At 52.1% G+C, this 21520-nt stretch overlaps 1 protein-coding gene across 1 annotated transcript in view; it reads right to left on the bottom strand.

Moving 5' to 3' along the window:
- Positions 1-6471: 6471 nt before the first annotated feature.
- Positions 6472-21520, bottom strand: part of PDE6C (phosphodiesterase 6C) — a 48020-nt gene continuing 32971 nt past the window's right edge. Inside the window, exons 16-22 of the mRNA XM_029059377.1 lie at positions 18873-18973; positions 18653-18760; positions 18158-18221; positions 17250-17324; positions 16776-16859; positions 16386-16539; positions 6472-6491 (exon numbers count right to left, since the gene is read on the bottom strand). Of these exons, the coding sequence (XP_028915210.1) occupies positions 6472-6491; positions 16386-16539; positions 16776-16859; positions 17250-17324; positions 18158-18221; positions 18653-18760; positions 18873-18973 (606 nt within the window). The remainder of the gene's footprint in view (positions 6492-16385; positions 16540-16775; positions 16860-17249; positions 17325-18157; positions 18222-18652; positions 18761-18872; positions 18974-21520) is intronic.

Raw genomic sequence — 21520 nt, 5'->3', positions numbered from 1 at the left:
TTATAGTTTGACGTGATTATCTTGTACCTACTTCAGCATTTTGTATATAAGTATTTAACAGATATCACTAGTATTATTATTATGAGATCAGATATCTTCTTGTTTATTTTTACAACCCTGATCAGAAAGGATTATCGCCTTCACTGATGGCCTACTACAACCTTATCCAACCCAAACACCCCAGTCCCGGAACGTGGCTACTCTCTGTACCTCGATCTTGTCTATCTCACCAGCGAGCCCTCGCCCATATTCTCCCTCGGGCCCGGAACTCCCTCCCCTTTTATACCTGAGAGTTTGCCACTCTCTCCACCTTCAAAACCCTCTCAAAATCACATTTCCTCCAAGAGGCCTTCCCTTACCCTTTATTTCCCCATCTGCCTTTCTCCTTTGCATAGACTGTGTACTTGGCTGCGTGCAGCTTTAGCACTTTGATATTCACCCCAGCCCTACTTTGGAAAATATTCTTATACTCTTGTATTTCTCCTCTCCCTGGTTTATTTTAATGTCTGTTTCCCCCTGCAGACAGTAAGCTCCTTGAGGGAAGGGATCATATCTACAGCTATGTTATATTGTACTTTCTCAAGTGGCTAGTACAGTGCTGTGCAGACAGTAAGTGCTCAGTAAATATCACTGATTTTAAACTAAATGGGAAACATAATTCAATTATATTATCCATGAGTATACTACATTCCTGTATGGTACATACCGAAGGGCATTTATGAATGGAAATCAGGGGATGTTTCTCCTGGCATGTAGTACATCTGAACAGAAGTTCAATTCAGAGAAGTAGCCTGACCTAGGGGAAAGAGTTCAGGCCTGGGAGGCAGGGGACCTAGCTTTTAATCCCAGCTCCACCGCTTCCCTGCTGAGTGGCCATCACTTAATTTCTCTATGTCTCCGTTTCAGTCCAGGATTCAGTTCTCCCTCCCTTTTAGACTGTGAGCCCCACGTGGGACTGTGTACAGGCCTGATTATCTTGTGTCTACCCTGGGACTTATTACAGCGAATGGTTCATAGTAAGCGTTTAACAATTACCACAAACATTACTGTCCGATCAATCATTCATTGGTATTTATTGAGTGCTTACGATATGTAGGGAGAGTACAATACAACAGAATTAGCAGACCCCGTCCCCCGCCCTTTACGAGCTTACAGTCTAGAAAGGGAGTGGGACACTAATGTAATTTGTAATATGTAATTTAATGATATGCACGTAAGGGCCTTTGGTTTGAGGGCAGGGCAAATATTAAATGCCCGAGGGTCACAGATCAAAGTGCATAGACACAGAAGGGAGAGCGAGCTGGGGAAAAGAGGGCTTTATTGGGGAAGCCTATTGTTAGTTTTGAAAATGCCCACCTTCAGAGTGGGTGATGGAAAAAGGATCGAGTGTCAGGGTTCTTTAAATAACAAATAAAAATAGCCATGTGTTGGGGAAGACTTCCTTAGGTAGAATGACAGATTTCCAGGTTAACGCTTTGCCATCCCAAGCTTTGTTGGGGATCTGACCCTGTCTCAATCTGGAGTCTTGAGGCTCGAGAAAGAATTGGCTTCAGATGCCACGGACTGGTCATTCTTTCCAGATCCCAAGGCTGGACCGTGAGCACTTTGAGAGCCCCCGTCCCCCCTCAACCGCCCCCATCCCTCTCAGAGACTTTGGTCCGAGATCAGAAATCTCCTCTGCGTATCAATGACCGGCATAGCCCAGAGAGTTTGACGATGCCTTCCTAACCTTTACGTAGAGCTGGCGGAGTGGCCGTTAAGCTCTCTAACCCCCGTCAGAATTCATCATTAAATCCTCCCTACACCCCAAGGCACTAGGGGGCCAATACCGTTAATCACTTTGGACTCAGTCCCTGTCTCAACCGGGGTTCAGAATCCTAAAATGCAAAAGCTGTTCCCCTCGGAGGCCTTGCTCACATGTGCCCGGATTGCACACGTGGGCCTAGTTAAATCGAGATGTTCTCAGGGGCCTCCCTCCAGGCCCACCCGCAGTTCTGCAAGGGAGTCTATCTGACAATTACCCTCCCTCCCTTCAAAGCCTTTCTTAAGGCATATCTCCTCCAAGGGACGTTCCCCTTCTAGGTCCTCATTTCCTCTACTCCCACTCCCTTCTGTGTCTCCCTTGCACGCTTTATTCACCTCTCCCTCAACACTTATATAGCTATCTGTAATTTATTTACCTGTTCATATTAACTAGACCATAAGCTCGTTGTGGGCAGGGAACGTGTCTGTCGATTCTGTTTATAGTGTACTCATCCAAGCCCTTAGTCCCATGTGCTGGACACAGTAAGCACTCAATAAATATGATTGATCGATTGATTAACAGGATCAAGGATAACAGGAGTTAGTAAGCCAAGGGGGTGTCCTTCTCACAGACAGACTAGTCAAGTGTGGGGAATGTATGGTGGCTTTGGGAAGGAAATTCTCCAGTTTTGGGGGTTTTTTTAGGTCCTTCTCCCTAAAAAATTATCTAATCCCCCAGCTAATCTGATGGGGAAGAAAGGAAAGGGATCTAGAGAGGCCAGCTGGCACTGAATCAGGCATGAGACCCTATCACCCCAGGATTCTACCCTTCTTGTCATCCTGGCACAAAGTCTTGACACCGGGTTTTTTTCCCCCTCTCTCCCCAACCCACCACGGCACCCCGGGACTGTTACTTATTTTCCCTTTGGGGGTGAATGCCCTTGGCAGGCAGTTAGGATAATCCTCTCCCCATTGCCTAGTCTCTAACCACTGTGGGGCTACCGGTGGTGAAAACATGACCACACCAAGTGAGCCAGCAGGGAGCCCCCTCCGATAGGAGGGTTAGTAGATCTTTATTCTCCCGGGATTTAAATCGTTCCTTTCTCGTGTCAGAATTGTATTGACGGTAACTTCCAATAGTAGAATGATTGGTAACACATCATGCTTTGGGGTACGCTTACTGTTCGACCTCCCGCTCAGGGTTTCGCCCTGAGCCCTCCTTTTGTTCCTCTCGCTTCTCTTCTCCTTCGGCACATTGCTTTGATTCAGTCTCTCTTGCCTGCTTCTCTCCCCAAGTTGGTCTTGGGTTCCGTGATGCCTTTTGGGAGTTTGGTTCATCTTTGAGCCTTGCTGGCAGATTTTACATTTCGCTGGATCTTTCCACCATAAAAGAACAAATCTAAATTCAACTCTCCTCGAATGTTCCGGATCCACAGAGTCACTGGCCAGAAGGGATTATTAGGATATAAACCTCCAGAGAAGTCGGCCGCACCACCACCTGATAAATATAAAGTTTTGTCCCACCTGGTTTGCATCAGCAGGTGTGGTAAAAGGGGAGGGGTAGGGATCACCACCGGGCAGCAAGAAGCAGTCCCTTGAGAGGTAGACCCCAGTGCAGTATGGAGCCTATTAATAAGCATGGGATGACCAATGGGAATCTTAAACAAGCAGAACAGACTACGACACACTTCTACGAATAACGAAGCCAAAGATTTAGGAATCTAGCAGCCCTTAATGTAGATATTTCCTCACAGCAAATCAAATTGGAAAAGTCATGAAAGCCTAAAAATTGATATATACCCATGGATTCCTGTGCTGCTCCTATAGTAATAATAACGATGGCATTTGTAAAGCGCTTACTATGCGCCAAGCACTGTTCTAAGCGCTGGATGGCCAGTGGTTGTAGATGGAAAAGGAAAGAAGAGGTCTCAATCTTTTCTGGAATTTTTTTTTTCCGCAATTTTAATTGTCTGGAGTTTTTGAAATGACCGAGAAATAAAATTGGATTGGTTGGACTGCATTCTCATTGAAAATTTTCAACTGCTTCCTGTCGGGTCTCGCCATTTCATCCGGTCGGAATGCGTCAGTTTTTAATGGTTCCGTTCTACATAGAAGAGACTTTGCGTTTGGGTAGATTTGGGGTATTGCCTCTTGCCTGAGGAGGGGAGGGCACAGCAGTCCTGATGTGTTTTCCCTGGGATCTCTCTTTTCGGCTCAGGGCTGGGGTATTGGACTGTTACAGCAGTGATAGAATTGTGTCGAGAGATTGGATTACACTCTCGTCACTCTAAGCGTCCGACCTCCCCGTCTCGGTCGTGGTCCCCGGACGGGCCGGGTGCCGGGTGTGCCCCGGTCATCTCGTATTCATCCTAGTGCTTGGCATAGAGGAATCAATCGATCAGTGGTATTTATTGAGCACTTACTGTGTGCAGAGCAGTGTGCTAAATGCCTGGGATAATACACCACCACAGAGTTGGTAACCACATTCCCTGCCCACAACAGACTGTAAGCTCCTTGTGGGCAGAGGCCATGTCTACCGACTCTGTTGTTCTATAGTAATAATAACTGTGTTATTTGGTAAGCGCTTACTATAGGTCATGCACTGTACTAAGCGGTGGGACTCCCAATCTAATTAGGAGGAAGAACCGGTATCGAATCCCCCTTTTGCAGATGAAAGAACTGAGGCGTAGAGTGACTTGTCCAAGGTCACGCAGCAGACAGGTAACAGCTGGGTTTAGAACCCAGGTCCTCTGACTCTTAGGGCTGTGTTCTTTCCATCAGGCCATGCTGCTGCTTACTCGAGAGAAGTCGGCGGGGGCTTCGGGGTGGAACCGACGTGCAGGACAGTGGAGGGAATAGGAACGTGACTCTGGAAAAGGCAGATCTCCTCCTAAACTGCCAGGTTATGGAAACTGGAGTACGGTTTTTAGACTGAGTTTTTTAGCTTTTTTAGTTGCTCACATCTGACGTAAAAAAATATTTCTTGCGTGCCCTGTGGGGAGCGGGTACTTTTCTGTTTTCCAAGAGGTATCGAAATTAAGGAACGAAAAATTGCTTCTCCCTTTTGCCGGGTGTGTTGTTTCCCTTGGGAGTGTTGTTTCCCTTGGGATTGTCAAGATTTTCTTCGGCCGGGTGGTTGATTCTCTTGGTGAATCATCTTCTCTGAAGATGATTTTACTCTAGATGATTCGACGCTTTCCTAAAAATCCATCCTTGCTTCATTTTGTTCTCCGACTTCAGAACCCGCGTCTCCCTGCTTGGCCCCATGGGATTTATTAGAAAATTAGACACGTTTTGGATTTCCCGGCCTCTCCATCTTCTCCTCCTTTTCCTCCTCCTGAATCTTGTTCAGCTAATGAGAAACAGAACGGGGATGTAAATGGAATTAGCTGGAGTCTCGGTAGAAGAGCACGATGGTTTTGGGGGTCTCTGTTACTGTGAGCCTTGGCCACTTAGGGACAGGCTCCTACTGAGGAAGTCCTACTTCCCACAGGAAAATGGGCTGAAGCCAGGTGAGCTCCTTTCCCCGTTTGGGGCCTGGGTCCACGCAGGGGAAGGGCAGGGATTTTTTCAGCCTTCCCCACCTCTCCCATCCATAAAGCTGCCCGAAAGAGAGGCAGAATGATGAGGGAAGACAGCTTAAGGGGCAGGCAAGAGGAAGAGGAAGGAAAGGACAGGACAGGAACTGGGGGGAAAAGACACAGCAAGAGAGGTGGCTTCAGCAGCGGGATTGAGGGGGTGAAGGTGACAGCAACGAGGAAGGCCAGGGAGGAGAGGCGGGAGACACAAGCGACAATAGCAGGACCCAGAGAGGGGTAGGGAAATGGCGAGAAGCAGGCGGCAGTCGAGCAGAAGGCTTGAGGGATGGGTGATGGAGGGGGAGAGTGAGGGAAGCAGAAAAAGGAATGGACAGGGAGAAGAAGGAAGAGAAGCACAGTCTCTACCTCACCTGGGCAAAAACTGGGAATTTCTGCTAGTGGCTTTGCACTTATGAACCTGGCCTTATACTCTACCACTTCCCCTCTCTGCCATTTATTTTCACGTACGTCTCCCCTGGTAGACCGTCCGTTTTCCGTGGGCAGGGATCGTGTCTCTGTTGTATTGCGGTCCCCCGAGCGCTCAATACAGTGCTCTGCACACAGGCAGTGCTCAAGAAATGCCACGGTGGACCGACTGGTTCACTACTTCTCAGCTTTTACTTTCCTAAATGGTAATTTTGCTAGCTGAACTGGCAATGCACCGAAAAGGCTCTGTCTAAAGGATTTGCGTGTTGAGGTTGGAAAGCCAAATGCATTTTTGGTCTCTGTGCCTCTTTATGTTCAGCAGGGCTCTGAACAACGTTACACCCCGCGTCACCCCAGACTCTGGAAGCTTTCAGCAGTTCCTATTCGGAACTTTGCCAAGCACCGAGGTGGGTGAGGGGAGGAAGACTTGGGTTGCGGGGAGGGGAGAGAGAGTTGAGTGGGGACAGAGTGACCGACTGTGTAACTAGTATTAGACATTGACATTCATTATGATATCGAAGGTTTTCAATGTAAAACTTGACCCGTGACTGTTGAAAACATAGGACCACATTAGAGGAAGGAGGGGTCGCTTCAAAAATGATTTTCACCCATTGTGGACGAGTAGGGTTTGGGTCTGTGGCCGTTTTTTGCTTCGTTGACGTTAAAGCTCCGTTGTTGGAATTCAAACTTACATTTGAAAGCTGTGGATCACCATGCTATTAGGTTATTTTCGACCCTTTCCACCTGCATTAAAACATGTCACATAATCAGTCTCCTACTCTTCGTTTCGCTTTAAGAGAAAGATCAACTTCGCAACGAGTTCATTAAAATATCATTTCGGTTCCTCCGCCATTTCGGGGCTCCTGAACTCTCGACCCCCAACTCTCAGTTGGGGAAATTTTTGTTGGCTTTGAGTCTGATGGATTCGACTGCCCAAAGGCCAGCCGACGAGACCCTGCGACTGCCAACTCGGGGGGTACAGGTGGGCCCGGCTCCTGATGGGCTGGCTGGGGTCTTTGAAAGAATATTTTCTAACGGAAGCTTAAATAACTCCTTGGCAAGGGTGCAAAACCAATACCCGTTGTCCCAGTGGAAAGAGCCCGGGCTCGGGAGTCAGAGGTCGTGGGTTTGAAATCCGGCCCTGCCACTTGTCAGTTGTGTGACTGTGGGCAAGTCACTTCACTTCTCTGGGCCTCAGTTACCTCGTCTGTAAAATGGGATTAAGACAGTGAGCCTCAGATGGGACAACCTGATGACCCTGTATCTACCCCAGCGCTTAGAACAGTGCTCTGCACATAGTAAGCGCTTAACAAATACCAACATGATTATTATTCTATTTATTCTTGATTCTATTTATTTGCTATTGTTTTAATGAGATGTTCTTCCCCTTGATTCTATTTATTGCCATTGCTCTTGTCTGTCCGTCTCCCCCGATTAGACTGTAAGCCCGTCAGAGGGCAGGGACTGTCTCTATCCGTTACCGATTGGTACGTTCCAAGTGCTTAGTACAGTGCTCTGCACATATAGTAAGCGCTCAATAAATACTATTGAATGAATGAATATTATTATGAGGGATAGGGACTGTGTCTGACCTGATTATCTTGAATCTGCCCCGGTGCCTAATACAGTGCTTGGCACACGGTAAACGCTTAAATAGCACAATAATAGTAATAATGTTTATTATTAAGAAGAAGAATGAGTAATGAGAAAACCGGCTTGGCGTTGTTCAAGAACTTTCTGTAAGGTGTTCTCCAGGCAACTCCGCCCACAGATTAGACGGAGCCACTCGAGGGGATCACAGAGGGAGGCCCTCCCCTACTCAGACTCGGTGGGGCTCCCGAGGGAGCGGAAATTAGGACTTTCGACTGACCCCATCTCAGCCTGGTTGGGAGGCCTGGTCCCCTCAGAGGTCTGGGAGTGAGCGGGGGTGGCGGAGGAGTGATGGGGGAAGGAGGGGACGGTTCTGCAGCTCACAAGGGGATCAGACAGCCGAGTGGCAAGACTCCTCACACCCCTGCCCACAGCTCCCCTCACCAACGGGGCAGAAAGCCACACCCTGGGTGTGGGAGATTAGCGGGAGAGGCTAGAGGAAGACTTGGAAATAATCAGGTTGGAAAGAGGAGGAGGAAGAAGAAGAATAATAATATTGGTATCTGTTAAATGCTTACTATGGGCCGAGCACTGTCCTAAGCGTTGGGGGAGATACAGGGTAATCAGGTTGTCCCACCCGAGGCTCACAGTCTTAATCCCCCTCTTACAGATGAGGTCACCGAGGCACCGAGAAGCGAAGTGACTTGCCGAAAGTCACACAGCTGACGGTTGGCGGAGCCGGGATTTGAACCCATGACCTCTGACTCCTCTTTCCACTGAGCCACGCTAGGAATTTATTCTCCGGAGGTCACATCTCCTCCAAGAGGCCTTTCCTGATTAAACCCTCTTTTCCCCAGCTCCTCACCCATCTGCTCCTTCTGTGCACTCGGACCTGTGACTTTTGGGCATCTGATATTCACCCCACCCTCAACCCCTTAGCACTTATATATGTACCTATAAATTAGAAATTATTTATTGATATCAATATCTTTTCCCTCTCTAGACCGTAAGCTTATTGGAGGCAGGGAACGTATCTACCAATTCTGCTGAGTTCATTCAATAGTATTTATTGAGCGCTTAGTATGTGCAGAGCACTGTACTAAGCGCTTGGAATGAACAAGTTGTACTCTCCCGTGCGCTTAATACAGCATGCAGCGTACAATAAGCGCTCAATATATACCATTGATAATTGACGATGGAACTGAGCAAAAATAAAATACAAAGGAGGGAGAATGGAAACTTGCAGAGAGCCCGGAGGGCAGGGCTGAGCGAGGGAAGAAGCGGAGCAAAGAAATGGGGAGAGGCAACTGGGGAAGAGGAAATAGGCTGAGGCTGCAGGGAGGAGGGAGCCAGGTGCCAGACGACTGCGGCAGAGAGACTAAATGGGTTTTTCTGAATTGTAGAATCATTTCTTAATCTTTGACTTTAATCAGATCCCCCTTTCAAAGCCCACCCAGAGGTTTGCCAGTGGGCCTGGAAATAAAGATCAAATATAACACTGAGCGTGGCTCGGTGGCGAGAGCCCGGGCTTGGGAGTCAGAGGTGATGGGTTCGAATCTCGGCTCTGCCACTTGGCAGCTGTGTGACTGTGGGCAAGTCACTTCACTTCTCTGGGCCTCAGTGACCTCATCTGGAAAATGGGGATTAAGACCGTGAGCCCCGTGTGGGACAACCTGATGACCCTGTATCTACCCCAGCGCTTAGAACAGCGCTCTGCACATCGTAAGCGCTTAACAAATACCAACATTATTATTATTATAACACGGAGAAGCAACATGGCGTAGTGGACAGAGCGCCGGCCTGGGAGTCAGGAGGTCGTGGGTTCTAATGCCGCCTCCACCACTTGTCTGCTGTGTGACGTTGGGCAAGTCACTTTACTTCTCTGGGCCTCGGTTCCCTCATCTGTAAAATGGATTAAGACTGAGAGCCCCACGTGGAACAACCCGATCACCTTGTATCTATCCCAGCGCTTAGAACAGTGCTCGGCACATAGTAAGCGCTAAACGAGTACTGTCATCATTATTATTGAAAAGCATCGTGGCGTAGTGGATAGAGCATCGGCCTGGGAGTCAGGAGATCCTGGATTCTAATCCCGGCTCCGCCACTCGTCCGCTGGGTGACCTTGGGCAAGTTACTTCACTTCTCTGGGCCTCAGTTACCTCATCTGTAAAATGGGGATTGAGACTGTCCCCACGAGGGACAGGGTCCAACCCGACCCACCTGAATTCACCCCAGCGCTTAGTCTAGGGTTAAGCATCTAACAAATCCCATAATTACTATCATTATTATTATTATTACCCTGGGGGCAATTTAACAATAGAAATGCATTTCCAGGAGGCTGGAAGTGATTTTAACCTTCAGCTCCCCGAAACAAATAAACTCATGGGGGTTCGACAGGCATGGCTCAGTGGAAAGAGCCCGGGCTTGGGAGTCCGAGGTCATGGGTTCGAATCCCGCCCTGCCACTTGGCAGCTGACTGTGGGCAAGTCACTTCACTTCTCGGTGCCTCGGTGGCCTCATCTGGAAAATGGGGATGAAGACCGTGAGCCCCACTTAGGACAACCCGATTACCTTGTATCTACCCCAGTGCTTAGAACAGTGCTTGGCACAGAGTAAGCGCTTAACAAATACCATCATTATTATTATTATTATTACAGGCAGGTCCCTACATGGCCCGCAGTTAAGTGCTCTCATTCTAATGAATGAGTGAACCCACCCCCCACACTTTCCAGGTCTTGCCCCAAATCTCCCCGTGTTGCCAGTTGGGCCAGGGCGGAGTAAACACAGGGCCCCGTGGTGCTGAAGCCTCGGGCCTTGGACCCAAGATGGTGGGCTGGGATGCGGAAGCCCCGCCCGGGATGGGACAGCATGGCTATAAACAAACAAGGGACTCCCGCTAAACCACTTGCGCGGGTTGTCGCGGCCTCCTTGGCAGAGACCCAAGAGATGCCAACAATCCCAGCTGTCGTCGACGCTAAAATACCCGGATCCTTGGAGGGGGAAATATGTATGTGTTTGTGCGTGAGAGAGAGAGAAAGCCGGGGTCTGGGGGATTTGTGGGGAGAAGGGGCTACGAGCTGGTTGGAGAGATGCATCTCAACGCGATGAGGTAAACATGCCGCCCCCCATTCGTGATGTCACCGTGCAGCGGTGCGAATGACATCATCTGCATGGGGGCCAGGGGGGGCCCTTGAGAGACAGTGAGCCCCAGGCTGCAAATTTCATAACTGGGCCCTGAGTAGCCATGCTCTTCTTTCCTTACCAGTGTGGAGGCCCTGGAGGCTTTGGGAGGTTCGTCTGTGAGGCTCGGGGAATGGAGCAGCTCTCGCTTTCCCCAGCTGCTCTCCGCCCTGTCCACGTCAGCAGAGGACGTGCCAATTCTCTCCCACGGTCACCGGCACGGCCGGACCCGTTCTCCTTCCTGGCCTTGGTGAGGGAGGGAGGCAGAGATTGTCCTCGGGGAGGAGGGGAAAGGGAGATTGAGAGAGGGAGGGAAGGGAAAGGAAGAAGAGGGAGAGAGGGATGGGGGGGCCTCCATACCCAGAGCTGTTGGCTGAGGAGAGCTCTTGAGGCCGGCTTTTTCTCTCCAGTCCTCTGTTCACTCACTCATTCACTCATTCAATTGTGTTTATTGAGTGCTAACTATGTGCAGAGCACTGTACTAAGAGTTTGAGAGAATACCATCCACAATACAACAATAAACAGACACAATCCCTGCCCACCTGCTGTCCCTCAGGGTTCCATTTCACCTCTGGGAAGCAGAGGTTCTGGGTTGTTTGGTTGTCTTTTATGCTGTTTGGGGTAGATACAAGTTAATCAGGTTGAATACAGTCCCTGTCCCACATTTTGATCCCCATTTTACAGATGAGGTGACCGAGACACCGAGAAGGGAAGTGAATCGCCCAGGGTCACACGGCAGAGGAGCGGCAGAGTCGGAATTAGAACCCAGGTCCCTCTGACTCCCAGCCCAGGGCTCTATCCCCTAGGACACGCCGCTACCGGGTCCTGGGTCCACCACCCATCTGCTGCGTGACCTCGGGAAAGTCACCGACGGAGCGGTGGGCCCGGGGGTGCGAGGAGCCCTCCGTCGCAGCTGAGAAGAGCGCCCCGCTAACGGTCGCCTTCCCTCCCGCCTCCGAGTGTGCCCGCTCCGGGCCGTCTCTGTGCCCTCCGGACCGGCGACGAGAGCCGCCCTCACACGCTCTGGTCCCTCCTCCATCATCTCGGCCTCCACTCCTTCCCCGAGACTTTGAGCCGGGCATTTGTTTGCGTTGGGTTTTAACCTTTCGTCACTCCTGCCGAGTTCCTCTCCAATCCCTTTGCCCCAGTTAAACTCTTAGACTTTGAGCAACCCCCTCCCGAGGGACGGGGACACGGTCTAATCTCGCAGACTGTGAGCCCCCCCCAGGGAAAGGGAATGGGTCCGATCCCTTAGACGGTGAACCCCCTGAGGAACAGGGGACCGGGCCTGATTTCCACCTGTGTATTTCCTCCCAGCATTTAGTACAGTGCTCTGCGCCCACGGTTAATAAATACCATCACTATTACTAATATTGGCTCTGCCACCTGCCTGCTGCGTGACCACAGGCATGTTGCTTGACTTCTCAGTGCTTCAGTTTCCACATCTGTAAAACGCTCGTTCTCCCTTCCCCGAGACTGGGAGCCAGCCCCACGCGGGGCGGGGACTGTGTGTGATCTGGTGATCTCTATTTACCCAGTCCTTAGCGGAGTGCTCGGCACATAGAAAGGACCTAAGAAATACCCTATTAAATAGCGTTAAGTATTATTAAGGATAATAATAATATGATGATGAGGAAAGAGCACAGGCCTGGGAGTCAGAGGACCTGACTCTCCCACATGTCTGCTGCGTGTCCTTGGGCAAGTCATTTTCTTCAACTGTAAAATGGGGAAATTGAATAGGTGTTTTCTCCCCGCTTTAGGCTTTCTCCCCGCTTTTGGGACAGGGATTGTGTTTGACCTGATTATCCACCTGCTCGCCGTCGACCTGGCAGCCCGGAATGACCAGGGGCCCCGGGGGGGCAGAGAGGAGCAGAGAGAGGCCTGGCCCAGCTCCAGTGGCAGGCAACATCAGGGCAAACAGACGGAGGAGTTCACAGCCTCCCGAGAGGGGGGCAAAGTGGGCAGGACAGAAGATGCCCTTTGGCATATCTATGTGTCTTTATCTGCTCCCCCTCGGATCTGATATTCCTAAACCAAGGCTCTGTTAACCTGTGTTTGATCTGCAGGTTTGTTGGGCCTCCGTGTGCATATCTGGGTGGACCTGTGGGGTCTGTGTGGATGTGTGCATGGGTGCATGTCTCTATGCTTGTAGGTCTGGGTTGTGGATGCATTAGTGTGTGACCATATCTGGGTATATGCATGCTTCTTTGATTGTTTTTTGGGTGATTTTTTTTCGGTGTGTTTGTGTACAAGTGTGGGGGTGCCAGGGTCTGGGTGTGCCTGGCATGTCTTTGCGTACATGTGAGGGTGCCTGTGTGTAGTTGTGAATATGTGTCAGAGTCCGGGTGTCTGGGCGTGTGTGTGCATTCCTCTTCCTGAGTTTAACTGTATGTGCGTGTGACTCTGTGCCCGGATATGTGCCCCTGCGTATATGTATGTGTCTGTGTGTGTTTGTGTGTACCAGTGTCTGGGTGTGCTGGTGTGTGTGTGTGTGTGTGTGTGTGTGTGTATAGGCACCTTGACATCTGGTGGGGTGGGGAGAAAGAGAAGTAGGAGGAAGAAGAGGAGGAGAAGGCCACCTCTTTTCTTCTTCTTCCCCTTCCCTCATTTCCTTTGCCCATTTCTGTCCTCACGGAAAGGACCCTCTGGCCTCTCCTGCCCCCCAGCCACCTCAGAGATTGGGAAGCGCGTCCCCGCGCTGGGAGATGGCCCCTGGAGCGGCCTCTGGCCGAGGATGAGCGTGAGGGCGGAGAAGGGAGCAGGAGCCGGGCTCTGGGAGGGACCGGCTGACGCTAGGCTGCTGTTTCCAAAATGGAGCTTCCAACTCCCCATCTCACCCATGCAATCCACCTCATGCCGACTCAGCCCACCTCCACCCATTCCAGCCTACCACCCCCAGTGACCCCATCTCATCCACCCTAACCCATCCCCGCTCCCCGCTCCCACCCCATCACCCACGCTCCCATCCCCTCGCCCAACCCGCCCCCCAGGGCCAGTGGGGTCAACGCTGCTCGCTATCGCCAAAAGGGTTGCCTACAGAGACGTAGGCCATGACCATAGTTGACGGTATGGCCCCCGGCCACCCGGGGCCAGCAGGCCCACATGGAATTCTCCTCTGGAAGGGCGGACATCAGTTTGACAGGCAGAGGGACAGCTTCCCCGACAAGGGAGAGGGACTCCAGTCCCCCACCAACCTCGGAGCCATGGTGGGAGAGGCTCAGACCTACCTAGGGACCAGCCCAGAGGCACTCCGGGGTCCTCATGGGTGAGGAAAAACCCCGGACCCTTGAGAGAACCGAGGTAAAAATTTTGATTTCCTAGCAGGACAGGGTCTGTGTCTAATCCCCACTTGTACGTTCTTTTCCAGCAATTAGTACAGTGTTGTGCACACAGTAAGTGCTTAAAAATGCCATTATTCATATTACTACTGCCTGTTGCTTTTGTAATTATCTTGCATCTACCCCAGTGCTCAGCACATAATAAGATCTTAACTATTCTTCATTGCTCTGGTTAGTATTGAGAATGGCAGGCCCGACTTGAGGCCCCAGGGCTATGGGGGCTGCTCACTGACTGAGGGGATGGTCAGCCCTGGACATCCCACACTGCAACTCACACTGTGTGGGGTGCCGGTCAGCCCAGTGCAGGGGTGGCGGAGGGTTCTCCCTCCCCATTAAACTGGGAGCCCCATGATGGACAGGGACCGTGGCTAACCCGATTGTATTTTATCTGCCCCAGTGCTTAGCAAATACTATAGAAATAAACATCATCATAGTAGTAGTAGGAGGTGCTTAACCAGTTCCACAGTTATTAAGATTATTACTCTAACTGCCCGACTGCACTACATCCCCGCAAACTGCCTGAAGTCAGGTGAGGCCACAGAGGGAGAGGGAGAGGAGCAGGAGGATGGGAAGGGAGATGGGAGGGGGGAGGGGGAGGACGCTATCCCGGCTCTGCCACTTGTCAGCTGTGTGACTGTGGGCAAGTCAGTTAACTTCTCTGGGCCTCGGTTACCTCATCTGTAAAATGGGGATTAACTGTGAGCCTCACGTGGGACAACCTGATTACCCTGTATCTCCCCCAGCGCTTAGAACAGTGCTCGGCACATAGTAAGCGCTTAACAAATACCAACATTATTATTATTATTATTATTAGGCCCAGAAGTCAGGGACTGGACTTCCCTGAGGCTGGGGGGCAGGTCCCCTACAATTAGTTCAATGTCTCCGTTTGATATCTGGGAGTGAGACGAAAGGGTCCTGGGGACAGCGGAGGGGAGAAAGGGACTTCTCAGAGCGCCACGGAGAGGCAGAAGCTTTGGGAAGTAGCGTGGCCTGGTGAAAGGCCACGGGACAGGGGTGAGAGGCAGAACATGGTGTCATCTCGGTGTCATCTTTGACTCGTCTCTCTCGTTCACCCCACACATCCTATCCGTTACCAAGACCTGCCGGTTTCACCTTTACAATATCGCCAAGATCTGCCCTTTCCTCTCCACCCAAATGGCTACTTTACTGCTACGGGCTCTCGTTATATCCCGGCTAGACTACTGTGTCGGCCTTCTCTCTGATCTCCCTTCCTCCTCTTTCACCCCGCTCCAGTCTATTCTTCACTCCGCTGCCCGGCTCATCTTCCTGCAGAAACGATCTGGGCATGTCACTCCCCTTCTTAAACACTTCCAGTGGTTGCCTATCAACCTCCGCTCCAAACAAAAACTCCTCACTCTAGGCTTCGAGGCTCTCCATCACCTTGCCCCTTCCTACCTCTCCTCCCTTCTCTCTTTCTACTGCCCACCTTGCACGCTCCGCTCCTCCGCCGCCCACCTCCTCATCGTCCCTCGGTCTCGCCTATCCCGCCGTCGACCCCCGGGTCACGTCCTTCCGCGGTCCTGGAACGCCCTCCCTCCTCCCCTCCGCCAAACTGATTCTCTTCCCCTCTTCAAAACTCTACTTAAAACTCACCTCCTCCAAGAGGCCTTCTCAGACTGAGCTCCCCTTCTCTCTCTACTCCCTCTACTGCCCCCCCTTCACCTCTCTGCAGCTTAACCACCTCTTTTCCCCCCATCTCCCTCTGCTCCTCCCCCTCTCCCTTCCCATCCCCTCAGCACTGTACTCATCTGCTCAACTGTATATATTTTCATTACCCTATTTATTTTGTTAATGAAATGTACATCACCTTGATTCTATTTAGTTGCCATTGTTTTTATGAGATGTTCTTCCCCTTGACTCTATTTATTGCCATTGTTCTTGTCTGTCCATCTCCCCCGATTAGACCGTAAGCCCGTCAAACGGCAGGGACTATCTCTATCTGTTGCCGACTCGTTCATTCCAAGCGCTTAGTACAGTGCTCTGCACATAGTAAGCACTCAATAAATACTATTGAATGAATGAATGAATGAACACCCCAGTCCTAATCTTGGCTTCCCCACTTGCCTGCTGTATGACCTTGAGGATATCACTTACCTGCTGTGGGCCTTTGTTTCCTCTTCCATAAAGTGGGGATTCTGTTCCTGTCGACCCTCTCCCTCATACTGTGGGACAGGGACTAAGTCCAATCTGCTTACACTGTCTCTACCCTAGTGCTTAGTAAAGTGCTTGGCAAATAGTCGGTGCTTAGCAAATACTGCAGAGATCATGATTAGTCCCTCCAGAGGCTGTTCTGGCACCCTGCTTGGGCAGGGCTGTGGGGGAGACTCCTCAGGTCTTTGAAATCCTGTTTTCTTAAGGGCAGGCAGATACCCTCCCTCCGGAATCAGGGGAACAGGAGTTGAGGGAGGAGGGCCGTGATCTGGACGGGTAGAGAAGGCCGGACTGGAGGGTTGGATGGGAGCCTGATGAGAGGAGAAAAGTCTCCTGGGGGGAAGCTGGAGGTTCTCACCTTTTTTGGCTGCTTCCTCCTCCTGCTTTTTCTTTTCTTCTTCCAACACCTTCATCTTGGCATCGTACTCGTCCGCCCGTGATTTCCACTCCACCCTGTTATTCTGCAGCCCGTCCAGCATGGGCGTGATTTCCTTGTGGAACCTGGAGAATTCCTGCCGGGACAATTTCCAGTTCCGCGTGAGGCTGGAGGCCGGGCCAGCGGGCTGGGCTGGTAGTGGTGGACGCCCCCTACCCCCCAGGGGACCTGCCTCGGGCCGGGGAAGGGAGGATCAGGGCAGGGATGAGGGAGGAGGGGGCAGGGGAATCGTCTGTGGGGCCGGAGGCCCCCCCCCCCCCGTCGTATAGAACACGATATAGACATCATATAGAACAGGGAAAGTAGCATCACCTTGTAGACGAAGGTGCACACAAAGTCAATGAATCCAACCTGAAGCTTCGGGAGTTCATCTCCTTTGTTTCTGTCCATCATGGGCTGGAGGGGAGAAGTTCCTCTTTAGCCTCAAAAGGCGAGGGACCCTGCAGTCCCTCGTGACCAGCTTGACTGGGTGCTGCTGGGATGAGGAGCCCTACTAGGTGACTAGACACACCCCCCCCCCGACCTCCGAGCCTGTGGCCCACCTGGTCCGGAACTCAGTCTACGACAGGGGCACTGAGACGCTTGGAGGAATTGTGTCGTCTGCCCTCCTGGACGATCCCGTTCCCGCCCCCAACCGTGGTTTGGGATGGGCCACCCAGCTCCCCGACCCTCCCTGTCTTGGGCATCCTCCGGAAGTACAGGAGGTGCCAGTTGGGTGGCTCCCGGGGGGTTTCCCGCCTTCCCCGAGGGGGATGGAAGCTCGCGTCTGGCACCGGAAGCCCTTACGATGGGCTGCTGCTGGAGCACCGTCCGCTCCAGGTCTCCCTGCTCCCAGAACTCGTTAGCCACCATGAGGGCCACCTGCGGGCAACAGAGGTTTCGGTCACCGGAGGCCGGCGTCGACGGGGCAGTTCGTCCCGCTTCTGGAGGAGCCCTCCCAGCCCAGGTGTCCGAGAATCCAGGAGACCGTGGGGTTCTTGGGGCTCCCGGCAGTGGGCCTTGGTGGCGGGAGAGGTGAAGGAGGAGGGGAGGCAGGGATGTGGGGGTGGGAAGGGGCCAGGAAAAAATGGCCCCACTCTCTTTGCCCTCTGTTTCCCTGCCCCTTCTACTGCCTGTCCCTCCCTTGCTCTCACCTCCCCAACTACCGTTGACCGTGTCCGCCCTCCTGCTGGAAGCTTCCTTCCCCTTCAACATCTGGTGTACCTCTCAACATCTTCAAAGCCCCCCTAAAATCACATCTCCACCGGGAAGCCTTCCCTTACTAGCCTCTCATTCCCTCACCCTATTTTCCCTCCCTCCTGCCTCACGGTTGCACTTGATGTCACAGTGGCATTTGCTTAGCACTTACTCTGTGCCAAGCACTGTACTAAGCACTGGAGTAAGAAGAGAATCAGGTTGAGATGGGGCTCACGGTCTTGGGAGGACGGAGGAACAGGTATTGAATCCCCATTTTACAGATGAGGGCCCCAGGGAAACCTTGGGAAGCAGCAGCCAGTCCCGCTGAGTAAATCTAGCCTCACTCGAACTCAAAGTGGTCCTTCCTGGGACAGTCTGGGCACCTCTGTCTGTGGCCAGTAACCCGGATGGCCCCAGAACCTGGAGGGAAGGGGGCTGGGACCTCCTGCTGCCGGGGCAGGCTGAAAGAGCCAACCCGTCCCCAAATCCCCAAATGGCCACACTGTCCACTGTCCCACCTGGCTCTGAACCTCCCATGGCTTCGTGATGGCCGACAGATCACACCCAGTCATCATCATCGCCCTGTGGAGGGAGAAATCCAAGTCGAGGGCAGCCCTGGGCCAGGTCCCATAGCCACCACTACCAGCCGGGGCCAGCCCACACCAGCCGCTGCCAGCCGGGGCCAGCCGACGCGAGCCAGTGCTAGCCAGAGTCCTCCGACACCCGCCAGGGCCAGCCGCGACCATCCAGCACCGGTCAGGTCCACTCAGCACCAGTGAGGGCCAGCCAAGGTCACCCAGCAGCAGGGATGGACACTCGGCACCAGCCAGGGTCAGCCCGTGCCAACCAGAGTCAGCGCACGCCAGCCAGAGGTAGCCAGGGCCAGCCAAGGCCAGCTGGGGCCATCTAACACCAGTCAGAGTCAGCTCACACCGCCGGAGCCAGTCAGCCCCACATAGAACCAGGACGCACCAGTAAGACGATTTTGAGGGGACCGGGGGCCAGGTACCTACATTATAACTTCCTTTTTGGTTGGATCGATCGATATGTATTTGATTGCCTCTTCCTCGGTGTCGAGCTTCTCGCAGGCATCCACGATCTTCTGGAACATGGTTCTCTTCCTGCAAAAGACAGGAAGCAGGGCCAGGCCAGGCAGGGGTCGGGCAGGAGCAGGGCAGGTGCAGAACAGGGGTAAGGACAGGGGCAGAGTTAGGGCCAGGGCCTTTCACTTACTTGAAATACAAAGCCAGGTCTGTAGCTATGATGGCCACTTCAAATAAATGAATCACGGTTTCAAACTGGCGCTTGTTGAGGTTCTGGAAGATGTTCAGGCTCTGCGGGGAGGACAGTGAGCAGTTGGTGCGGCGTTTGGGTCGGGCAACGAGCTGCGGCCCTTGGGACCGGTCCCTCCTGGGCCCTTCCGCTGCTCTGCCTGGCCTGGCCGCAGAGGGGAGAGGAAGGGCTGGAGACGACGATCCAGCACTCCTCACTGCCATACTCTTGCTGAACTCTCCCCACCCCGCAAAATCGGTGAGAGTGGTTTGGGAGAGTCTCAGAGGGGCTCAGGGTCCACCGGACAGACCAGCTGCACTGATAAAATCGTTGACCACCCTCATTTGGAGGATGAAGCACGAGGCAGAGCACCAGTGCAGCCTCCTCTGGCCAGGCCTCAGCGTCTCTTCCTCCTCCCTTTCCTCCTCCTCCTCCTCCTCCTCCTTCTATTCATCCTCCTCTTTCTCCTTGTCTTATTCCTCCTCTTCCTCCTCCTATTCCACCCTCTCATCTTCTTCCTCTTAGTCCACCTCCTCCTCTTCCTCCTCCTATTCCACCCTCTCGTCTTCCTCCTCCTCTTCCACCTCCTCCTCTTCCTCCTCCTATTCCACCCTCTCATCTTCTTCCTCCTAGTCCACCTCCTCCTCTTCCTCCTCTCTCTCCCATCCCTCCTCCTCTACCTCCACACAATCCACATAAGGGGTTCTATCTGGGACGTGTTTAGTTTGAAGTGTCGGCCGTACATTCAAGTAGAGATGTCCTGAAGGTAGATGAGAACGGAAGACGGCACAGAAAGGACAGAGGTCGGGGCTGGGGAGGAGAGTTCCAGGACAGAGGGAGGATTTGGGAAAGGGGTCGGTGGTAAAATAGGTGAGATTGAGGCACAGTGAGCAAACTGGTGCTGGAGGAGTGAAGTGCGCCGTTGGGTCCGTCAGGTAGGTGGGGATGAGAGGACTGAGCGCTTTAAAGTCAACGGTAAAGAGTTTCTGCTTGACTGGAGATTCTTGAGGAGTGAGGAAATGTGGATTGTACATTTCTGTAGCAAAATGATCTGGGCTGCTGCAGGGGAGCAGCATGTCCAAGTGAAAAGCGCTCGGGGCTGGGGGTTGGGGCCTGGGTTCTAATTCCGGTTCCACTGCTTGCCTGCTGTGGGACCTTGAGCAAGTCACTCCATTTTTCTGTGGCTCAGTTATCTCATCTATAAAATGGGAATTAAGTCTGTGAGCCCCTGTGAAACGAGGACTGTGTGCAACCTAATTATCTTCTATCTGCCCAGCACTTAAGAACAGTGCCCGGCACATAGTAAACGCCTAACAAATGCCACAAAAAAGGGAAGTGTGGACTAGAGTGAGGAGAGATGGGAGGCATGGAGGACAGCGAGGAGGCAGATGCAGTAAACTCATTAAGGGCAAGGAAAATGTTGGCTAATTCGGTTCTGTTGCACTCTCCCAAGCGTTTAGAACGGTGCTCTGCACATAGTAAGCGCTCAATAAATACCATTAATTATTTAGGGGGGATATGAAAAGTGCTTGGATCAGCATAGTGGCTGTTTGAATGGAAAGAGAGGATTTCCGAGATGTTGCGCAGAATTTGATAACAGAGTGAATATGAGTCGAATGAGAGAGATGAGTCGAGGATAATGGCAAGGTTATGGGCTTATGTGGTAGGGGGTTGGGATTGTCTGTAGACATGGGAAAGACACGGGAGGTCAGGTTTGGGTGGGAAGATAGGGAGTTCTGATTTGGACGTGTTTAGTTGGAGGTTCGGCGGAGCGTCTTGGGTTCAAATCCCGGCTCTGCCCCTTGTCAGCTGTGTGACTGTGGGCAAGCCACTTCACTTCTCTGTGCCTCAGTTCCCTCATCTGTAAAATGGGGATTGTGAGCCTCAGTATGGGACAACCTGATTACCCCGTATCTCCCCCAGCGCTTAGAACAGTGCTCTGCACATAGTAAGCGCTTAACAAATACCAACGTTATTATTATTATTATTATTATTGGATGCCCTGAAGGCAGGAAAAACGCGACTGCGGAGGAGGAGAGTGACCAAGGCTGGAGAATTAAATTTGGGAGTCATCTTTATAAAAATAGTAGTGGAAGGCACGGGGGCAGATGAGTTCTCCGAGTGTGTGGGTGTAGATGGAGAATAGAGGGGGATTTGGAACTGAGTCTTGAGGGATAATAATAATAATAATGTTGGTATTTGTTAAGCGCTTACTATATGCCAAGCACTGTTCTAAGCGCTGGGGGAGATACAAGGTAATCAGGTTGGCCCACATAGGGCTCAGAGTCTTCATCCCCATTTTACAAATGAGGTAAGTGAGGATCAGAGAAGCTACGTGACTTGCCCAAGGTCACACAGCTGACAAGCGGCAGAGCCGGGATTAGAACCCATGACCTCTGACTCCCAAGCCCGGGCTCTTTCCACTGAGCCACCCCTCTGTCAGGGGGTGGGAGGGAGAGGAGGAGCCTGCCATCAGACTAAGAGGGAACAGCAAGAGAGCCAGGATAGGCAGTGTCACCCAGTGGATAGAGCACGAGTCAGAAGGTCGTGGGTTCTAATCCTGGCTCGGCCACATGTCTGCTGCATGACCTTGGGCAAGGCACTTGACT

Source organism: Ornithorhynchus anatinus, chromosome 3, assembly GCF_004115215.2.
Source record: "Ornithorhynchus anatinus isolate Pmale09 chromosome 3, mOrnAna1.pri.v4, whole genome shotgun sequence".
NCBI classification, from domain to species: domain Eukaryota; kingdom Metazoa; phylum Chordata; class Mammalia; order Monotremata; family Ornithorhynchidae; genus Ornithorhynchus; species Ornithorhynchus anatinus.
Note: the sequence above shows the minus strand (reverse complement) of the source record. Positions and strands in the feature narration are given on the sequence as shown.